General features: G+C 57.3%; 1 protein-coding gene across 1 annotated transcript in view; it reads left to right on the forward strand.

Annotated features, from left to right (window-relative positions):
- The window catches only part of MLLT6 (MLLT6, PHD finger domain containing), a 33,765-nt gene that overhangs the window by 15,865 nt on the left and 8,312 nt on the right, over positions 1-9,588 (forward strand). The window contains exons 7-11 of the mRNA XM_017744227.1: positions 373-576; positions 642-760; positions 5,514-5,816; positions 6,548-7,276; positions 8,513-8,670. Of these exons, the coding sequence (XP_017599716.1) occupies positions 373-576; positions 642-760; positions 5,514-5,816; positions 6,548-7,276; positions 8,513-8,670 (1,513 nt within the window). The remainder of the gene's footprint in view (positions 1-372; positions 577-641; positions 761-5,513; positions 5,817-6,547; positions 7,277-8,512; positions 8,671-9,588) is intronic.

The raw sequence follows: 9,588 nt of genomic DNA on the forward strand, positions 1-9,588 counted from the left end.
GGCGGGAATCGGCGGGAATCCTTTAACTCCGCCCGTGCTTTTCCTCTGGGATTTGTTCCTGCCCCCTTGGAATTCCCCTTGGAGTCGGGAATGCCGGTGACCCAAATCCCAAAGCAGCTCCCGTGGGTTCTGAGCCTTAATCCCGCTGGATCCCGGCCTGGATGGATCCCGATGGATCCCGATGGATCCCTCCAGAGGCAGCACGGATCCCGGCCCGGATGGATCCCGATGGATCCCGATGGATCCCGATGGATCCTCCAGAGGGATCCCGCTGGCACTTCCCAGCCCGGAATCCGCGGAGTTCGCCTCTCCGTGGATCCTGGCCCGGATAGATCCTGATTGATCCCAATGGATCCCGATGGATCCCTCCAGAGGCAGCATGGATCCCAGCCCGGATGGATCCCAAATGGATCCCAATGGATCCCGATGGATCCCTCCAGAGACGGCATGGATCCCAGCCCAGATGGATCCTGATGGATCCCGCCGGATCCTGATGGATCCCTCCAGAGGCAGCACGGATCCCAGCCCGGATGGATCCCGATGGATCCCAATGGATCCTGATGGATCCCTCCAGAGGTAGCATGGATCCCAGCCCGGATGGATCCCGATGGATCCCGATGGATCCCGATGGATCCCTCCAGAGGCAGCACGGATCCCGGCCCGGATGGATCCCGATGGATCCCGATGGATCCTCCAGAGGCAGCACGGATCCCGCTGGCACTTCCCAGCCAGGAATCCGCGGATTCCGCCTCTCCGGACAGTGCTCATCCCACAACATCCAGCCGGGAACGCCGCCCGCGAGGCTTTGGGAAGAGATCCCAGATCCTTGGGAAAACAGGGAAACCCCGATCCCGGAGTGGCCGGGAAATCCAGGGCACAGGGAATGTTTATTCCAGGAAATCCGGGGCACAGGGAACGTTTATTCCAGGAAATCCAGGGCACAGGGAATGTTTATTCCAGGAAATCCGGGGCACAGGGAATGTTTATTCCGGGAAATTCAGGGCACGGGCGGGGCTGGAATGTGCTATTTTTCTCCCGGGAAAGGAGGGAAGGGCAGGATCAGGGGGATTCCCGAGGCTTTGGAAGGATCAGCGGGAATTATCCCGGAGGGGCGGGGCTGGGGCCGCTCCCGGGTTTGTCGGGAATGGGGGCAGCGCCCGGGGCAGAGGGAAAACAGCGGGAACAGGGATTTCTTTGGGTTTATTTATGGGATCTGCCGCTGGAGAACAGCGGGAAGGGGGATTTACTTACGGGGTCTGCTGCTGGAGAACGGTATCCCAGTGTCCCAGTGTCCCAGTATCCCATTATCCTGGTATCCCATTATCCCAGTATCCTGGTATCCTAGTGTCCCAGTATCCCAGTATCCCAGTATCCCAGTATCCTAGTATCCTGGTGTCCCAGTGTCCCAGTATCCCAGTATCCCGGTATCCCAGCATCCCATTATCCTGATATCCCAGTATCCCAGTGTCCCATTATCCCGGTGTCCCGGTATCCCAGTATCCCAGTGTCCTAGTATCCCAGTATCCCTGTGTCCCAGTATCCCAGTATCCCATTATCCCGGTATCCCATTATCCCAGTATCCTGGTATCCTAGTGTCCCAGTATCCCAGTATCCCAGTATCCCAGTATCCTAGTATCCTGGTGTCCCAGTGTCCCAGTATCCCAGTATCCCGGTATCCCAGCATCCCATTATCCTGATATCCCAGTATCCCAGTGTCCCAGTGTCCTGGTATCCCAGTATCCCCTCATCCCAGTATCCCGGTATCCCAGTATCCCAGTTTCCCAGTATTGCAGTATCCCAGTATCCCATTATCCCATTATACCGGTATGCCAGTGTCCCGGTATCCCAGTATCCCGGTATCCCAGTATCCCAGTTTCCCAGTATTGCAGTATCCCAGTATCCCATTATCCCATTATACCGGTATGCCAGTGTCCCGGTATCCCAGTATCCCGGTATCACTTCCGTGCCTCATCCAGGCCCAGCCTGGGCCTTTCCTTCTGCGCTGTCCCAAAAAAACGGGATTTGGGTTTTCCTTGGAGCATCCCAGCCCTTTTTTCCTTATTTCTCCTTATTTCTCCTTATTTTCCCTTATTTTTCCTTATTTTCCCTTATTTTTCCTTATTTTTCCTTCTTTCTCCTTATTTCCCCTTATTTCGCCGTGGGACGAGCGAGGCTTTAAGAAAAGAAGGAAAAATGTTTTAAAAAAAGGAGGAAAACCATGGCTGGATCCCAAGAAAACTCTGGATGAGGCACGGGGGGGGAGGGGGGGAGGATGAAGTGCAGATGTTCTGTCGGCCTGGAAAAATCCTGGATGGAATTTGTCCCCCCCTGAGGAGAACGGGAACCACGAGATTTTTCGGGATCCACCCCATGGAGGGAGGCAGGGATGTGGGGCTGTTCCCAGGGAACGCCTGGGATCCGTGAGGAAATCGGGGATTTGGGGATTTGCGTGTGGAGCGTTGCTGTTGGGGTTGGAAAAGCGCCTGGGCAGGGATTGAGGAATGAGGCAAAACTTGTGGGATCAGGGAGTTGTGGAATGCTGGGAAGGGACCTTAAAGAGGAATTCCTTCCTGTTCCCGCCATCCCGGCCTCGGACGCTTCCATGGAAACACGAAATCAGGGAGCTTCCCCAATCCCGATTTTTCCTCGCTTTCCAGTTTGAAGAATCCCAAATTTCTGCTGGTTTAGGGCTTGGAAAAACCCAGGGTGAACAAACCCAACTCAAAAATTCTGCGAGCTGGGATGGGACCCCGGGGGATCTCCGGGGTGGATTTTGGGATCTCCACGGCTGATCCCTTTTCCCACGTGTTGGAATCCAGGTTCTCCCATTTCCTGGAGCTGGGAAATCCTGGAATGTGATGGAGACAGAGGGAAAAGGGAAATCCTTTGGGGGGTGGCAGCAGGAAAGCTCCGGTTTCCCCTTCCCTCCCCTCTGCCCATCGACTGATCCTGGGAATCCATGGATATCCCAGGCTCCAGATGTTGGAGCAGGAATCCTGGGATGCATCCAGGGGCTGGGATGTGGGGAAGGAGCAGCCGGGATGGGCGGAGAAGGGAAGGGAAGAGGGACACGAAGGGAAGAAGGACCCTTCCCTTCCCTTCCCTTCCCTTCCCTTCCCTTCCCTTCCCTTCCCTTCCCTGGAAAATCCACCCCAAAAATGGGGGGGAAAGGGCAGGAAAATCCACTCAGGAAACTGGGAAAAGGGGCAGGAAAATCCATGCAGGAAACCGGGAAAAGGGGCAGGAAAATCCACCCCAAAAATGGGGGGGAAAGGGCAGGAAAATCCACTCAGGAAACTGGGAAAAGGGGCAGGAAAATCCATGCAGGAAACCGGGAAAAGGGGCAGGAAAATCCACCCCAAAAATGGGGGGGAGAGGGCAGGAAATTCCACTCAGGAACTGGGGAAAGGGCAGGAAAATCCACCCCAAAAATGGGGAAAAGGGGCAGGAAAATCCACTCAGGAACTGGGGAAAAGAGGCAGGAAAATCCAGCCAGAAAATCCACCCAGGAGACTGGGAAAAGGGGCAGGAAAATCCACCCCAAAAATGGGCAAAAGGGGCAGAAAATCCACTCAGGAAACTGGGAAAAGGGCAGGAAAATCCACCCCAAAAATGGGGGGAAAGGGCAGGAAAATCCACACAGGAAACTGGGAAAATGGCAGGAAAATCCGCCCAGGGAACTGGGAAAAGGGCAGGAAAATCCACCCTAAAAATGGGGGAAAGGGGCAGGAAAATCCACTCAGGAAACTGGGAAAAGGGGCAGGAAAATCCACCCCAAAACCGGGGAAAAGGGCAGGAAAATCCACCCCAAAAGTGGGGAAAAGGGCAGGAAAATCCACCCCAAAAATGGGCAAAAGGGCAGGAAAATCCACTCACGAAACTGGGAAAAGGGGCAGGAAAATCAACACCAATCCACCCCAAAAATGGGGGGGAGAGGGCAGGAAAATCCACTCAGGAAACTGGGAAAGGGAAAGGGAAAGGAAAATCTGCCCAAAAACCAGGGAAAAGGGCAGGAAAATCCCCGCAGGAAAAGGGGCAGGAAAATCCGCTGGTATTTGAGCTCTCGGCTCCCGGGATTTCGGGATCTGCCGGATCCTGGGAATCCCCACACTGAATCCTGCTCCGGCAAACCCAGAGACGGGGGAAAGGCTGATCCTTCCATCCCCCATCGCATTCCAGCCGCGGTATTCCATCCCTGACCCTCTGGATTTGGGATTTCTCCCCTCCTGGCCTCGTGCACCTCATGCCGAGCTCCCAAACAGGGAATTTAAGGGTGCAAAAATCCAGGCAAAAATCCCATTCCTGCCTCCAGACCCCCTCCTCTTCCCTTCCCATGGAAAACCAGGAAGATTTCCACGCTCCCGCTGAGCCCATAAATCCAAGAGGGTTTCATTCCCACATCCAGAGGGTGTGGGATGAGGAAATTCAGGTTTCCTCTGCTCTCCCCCCGGATTTCCCCCATTCCCTCCCTTCCTCCTTTCATATTCCCAGCACATCTGGTGCTGGCAGCTGTGGGGTTGTGCCAAGGGATGAAATCTGGGCATGGATGTGGATTCCCGGGTTTTTATCCCAAGGAGGGCTCTGGGATGCCAGGAAGGTGCCCAAGTGTCACATTTGGGGCCATCCCATAATGAGAAGGATATTTAGGATTTTGATTGCTCCGGTACCTAAACCAGGTGAGCTTTGATCCCTCGGGTCTGGATTTCCAGGGATTTGGAGCTGGAGCATCCCATGGGAGATGGCTTTGGGTTCATCCCTCTGTTCCCCCTGCTGAATTCCCATATTTCTCCCTTTCATCCCAAAATCCTGCATTTCCTGGCATCTGCCCTGGTTTCTTCACCCTCCTGCCTCCCCTGGCTCCTGCAGCTCAGCTGGAATTTGGGAACATCTGGTGCTGTGGGATCAGGACTGCTCCAACCCCCGGGAATATTCCCAGCCAGAGCTTTGGGATGGCTGTAGGGAATGCAGGGAATCTCCAGTCCCATCCCGAGGAGGAGGAAATTCCTGCAGGGAATCTCCAGTCCCATCCTGAGGAGGAGGAAATTCCCCCAGGGAATCTCCAATCCCATCCCGAGGAGGAGGAAATTCCTGCAGGGGGAGTTTTGGGATGGCTGTAGGGAATGCAGGGAATCTCCAGTCCCATCCCGAGGAGGAGGAAATTCCTGCAGGGAATCTCCAGTCCCATCCTGAGGAGGAGGAAATTCCCGCAGGGAATCTCCAATCCCATCCCGAGGAGGAGGAAATTCCTGCAGGGAATCTCCAGTCCCATCCCGAGGAGGAGGAAATTCCCGCAGGTGGGATGGGAGTGCTGGGAGCCGCACACCTGAGGCCGGAAGCTGAAATCCCGGATGGAATCACAGCCAAATCCGGAGGTTTTTGGGGCTGGACACTCTGCTGCCGTTGCCTCTTTAATTCCCTGCGGTTTCCTGGGATGAGCCTCATCCCTGGGATGTAAATCCCGGTGCCACCGAGCAGCAGGAGATGTCACCAACTCCTGAGTGACCCGGCCTGAGCAGCCCTCGGTGGGCAGGGAGAGCAATTCCTGCTCCAGAGGGGGGAAAATCGGGAAAATCGGGAAAAGGAGCCCCGGCTGTGGCCACCTCCAGTCCCAGGAGTGACCCCTGTGTCTGTCCCCTCCCAGGGCTCCAGTGGCCACCACGAGGCCACCAAGGACAGCTCGGAGGTGGCCAGGCAGGAGGTGAAGGGCAGGAAATCCTCGGGCCACGGCAGCAGCCACAAGGGGAAGAAGACGGGAAGTGGGAAAAGCTCCGGAGGCTTCGGCTCGGCCGCGTCCGGAGGAACCTTCCAGGCGGCCGGTGAGGGGCAGGAGGAGGAGGAGGGAGAGGGAGGAAGAGGGGAAGGACGAAGGAGGAGGGGAGGGAGGAAGGAGGAGGAAGAGGAGAGGGAGGAAGAGGGAAGGATTAAGGAGGAGGAGGAGGGGAAGGGATGAAGGAGGAGGAAGAGGAGAGGGAGGAAGGAGGAGGAAGAGGAGAGGGAGGAAGGAGGAGGAAGAGAGGGATGAAGGAGGAGGAGGAGGGGGGGAGGGATGAAGAAGAAAAGGAGAGGGATGAAGGAGGAGGAAGAGGGGAGGGATTAAGGAGAAGGAAGAGAAGAGGAGAGGGAGGAGGAAAGGAGAGGGATGGAGGAGAAGAGGAGAGGGCCAACGGATGAGGAAGAGGAGAGGGATGAAGGAGGAGGAAGAAGAGAGGGAGGAAGGAGGAGGAAAAGGAGAGGGATGAAGGGTGAGGAAGAGGAGAGGGATGAAAGGTGAGGAAGAGGAGAGGGATGAAAGGGATGAAAGGTGAGGAAGAGGAGAGGGATGAAGGATGAGGAAGAGGAGAGGGATGAAGGGTGAGGAAAAGGACAGGGAGGAAGGATGAGGATGAGGAAGAGGAGAGGGCCGAAGGATGAGGATGAGGATGAGGATGAGGAAGAGGAGAGGGCCGAAGGATGAGGATGAGGATGAGGAAGAGGAGAGGGCCGAAGGATGAGGAAGCCTCCCCGCACCTCAGGCCACGCCTGCTGACCGCCCCGGCCCTGTCCCCACGCCCCTCCTGCAGCAGCCTGCAGAGCTCCCAGGACTTCGTCGCCTTCCCCAAGCTGGAGCAGGAGGACGAGAAGTTCCGCAAAGCCGCCAGCTCCTCCTCGTCCTCGCACTGCTCGCCGCTCTACGAGGGCCCCAAGGGCGACGTCTTCGAGCAGAAGGTCATCTTCTCCGGCTTCGGCTCCATCATGCGCTTCTCCACCTCGGCCGTGAGCCAGCAGCGAGCCCGCGACGCCTCCCCCGTGGACTACAAAGCCTCCAACGCCCTCGGTGGCCCCTCGGGTGGCACCGCTGGCACGGCCGGCACGGGCGGCAGGAGCCACAAGGGGATGCCGTCGCTCAGCGCGGAGGAGGGCGAGGTGCTCAAGGAGAAGAAGCACAAGGGCAGCAAGAAGAACAAGCACGGCCCCGGCAGGCCCAAGGGGGGCAAAGGCAAAGAGGTTTTGGGGGCCCAGCTGGCTGGGTCCACATCCACGTCCTCCTCTCCCTTCTCCGGGGGATCCCTGGTGAGCTCCAGCGTTGGGAATTCTTCCCGGAGTTTCAGCCACCCCGGGAATCTGCCCAGCCTCAGTATGGAGTCGCCGCTGCTGGGCTCAGGTATGTTCTCCCCTGAGGGATCCAGGTGGTGCTCAGATCCCTTTTCCAGCCTTTTCCAGCCTTTTCCAGCCTTTTCCAGCCTTTTCCAGCACTTTTGGCCGGTGTCCAGAGCTGCCTGCACTGAGCCCTGTCCCTTGAATCCATAAAAATCCACATCCCAGTCTCCCTGTTCCATCCCGGCCTTTATCCTGGAATTTCGCCCGGATCAGCTTCCCCAAAGTTGGGGTGCAGATCTGAGCTGATCCCGAACCCTTTTTGCTCCAGTGCACTCGCCCAGCCAGAGCTGAATTCCCAGCTGGATAAAGGGGGACGTTCCCTGACCCTAAATTAGGGATTCTCTGGAGTGGTTCGAGTTTAACCCCTCTTTTATAAAACAAAACTTCTCATCCCGGTCATCCCACATCCAGCGGGGCTGGGAGACACCAGTAACTCCCAGTGCTCCCAGTGGAGCCCCTTCCCTGGCCTGGCCAGGCTGGGGACAGCCGGGACACGGGGCAGGAAGGGGTTAAGGCAGCTGGGAGAGGAGGGGCTCTGACACTCAATCCCGAGTGCTCCCAGTCCCGAGTGCTCCCAGTCCCGAGTGCTCTCAGTCCCGAGTGTTCCCAGTCCCGAGTGTTCCCAGTCCCGAGTGTTCCCAGTCCGGAGTGCTCCCAGTCCCGAGTGCTCCCAGTTCTGAGTGTTCCCAATCCCGAGTGTTCCCAGTCCCGAGTGTTCCCAGTCCCTCCCTGCTTCCAGCGGGGAGGGCGAGAAGGGAATCGCGACTCCCTGACCCTTGGGAGAGGCGGGGCAGGGGGGAACGGTGGCTCCTTAACCTTTTGGAGAGGGATAGAGCAGGGAATTACAGCTCCGTAACCCTTTGGAGAGGGGGGATGAGAGGGAATCTTGGCTCTTTAAACCTTCAGAGAAGGGAACAGGAGGGAATCGCGGCTCCCTAATCCTTGGGAGAGGGAAGAGAGCAGGGATCGGTGGCTCCCTAACCCTTGGGAGAGGGGGAGAGGAGGGAATCGTGACTCCTTAACCCTCTGGAAATGGGGACAGGAGGGAATCGTGACTCCTTAACCCTCTGGAAATGGGGACAGGAGGGAATCGTGACTCCTTAACCCTCTGGAAATGGGGACAGGAGGGAATCGTGACTCCTTAACTCTTGGGAGTGGGAAGAGAGCAGGGATCGGTGATTCCCTAACCCTTGGGAGAAGGGACAGGAGGGAATCCCGCCTCCCTGACCTTTGGGATAGAGAGGATAAGCACGAACCCCATCTCCATAACCCTCGGGAGAGGCGGGGGGATGGGGACAGGAGGGAATCGTGACTCCTTAACTCTTGGGAGTGGGAAGAGAGCAGGGATCGGTGATTCCCTAACCCTTGGGAGAAGGGACAGGAGGGAATCCCGCCTCCCTGACCTTTGGGATAGAGAGGATAAGCACGAACCCCATCTCCATAACCCTCGGGAGAGGCGGGGGGAGAATCAGCCGCTCCCCCTTCGCCAGCTCCATCCCCGCCTCCTCCTCCTCCTCCGGCTCCACCACGCAGGTAAGGGCCGGGAAAGGGCTGGGATTCGGGAGAGCAGGGTGGGGATGGGCGCGGAGGAGCGGTGGGTTTGGGGGTTTTTTTTTGGACGTGGGTGGGATGGGAGGGATGGGATGGGAGACTCAAAGGGCGTTTCCCGCTGGTTGGGAGCTTCCCGATGCTCCGGCAGGCACCGGAGATGGCTCTCAGTGTGTGCTGGATCCTGCCTGGATTCCCGCTGGATTCTGTGCTGGATCCTGCCTGGATTCTGTGCCGGATCCTGTCTCAATCCTGGCTGGATCTGGTGCTGGTTTCTACGTTGGATCCGGTGCTGGATTTTGTGCTGGATCCTGTCTGGATTCTGTGCTGGATCCTGTCTCAATCCTGGCTCGATCCTGGCTGGATCCTGGTTGGGTCTTGTGCTGGGTCCTTTCTGTGGACGATCCTGGCTGGATCCTGGTTGGTTCTGGTGCTGGATCCTGTCTGGAATCTGTGCTGGATCCTGTCTCAATCCTGGCTCGATCCTGGCTGGATCCTGGTTGGTTCTGGTGCTGGATCCTGTCTGGAATCTGTCTGGATCCTAGCTGGATTCTCTGCTGGATCTTGGCTGGATCCTGTCTGGATTCTGTGCTGGATCCTGCCTCCATCCTGGTTGGATCCTGTCTGGAATCTGTCTGGATCCTGTGCTGAATCCTGTCCTGGATTCTGCGCCAGATCTTGTGCTGGATCCTGGCTGAATCCTGCCTGGATCTGGTGCTGGATCCTGGCCAAATCCTGGCTGGATCCTGCCTGGATGCTGTCTTCATCCCATGCTGGATCCTGTGCTGGATCTTCTCTGGATCTGCTGCTGGATCCTGTGCTGGATCCCGCCTGGCCCCTGCCTGGATCCCTCCGGCAGTGCCATCCCTGCCATCCCCATACCCAGCTCCTGGCGTGTCCCCG

The sequence above is a fragment of the Corvus brachyrhynchos genome, unplaced genomic scaffold, assembly GCF_000691975.1.
Source record: "Corvus brachyrhynchos isolate BGI_N302 unplaced genomic scaffold, ASM69197v1 scaffold30, whole genome shotgun sequence".
Taxonomy (NCBI): Eukaryota; Metazoa; Chordata; class Aves; order Passeriformes; family Corvidae; genus Corvus; species Corvus brachyrhynchos.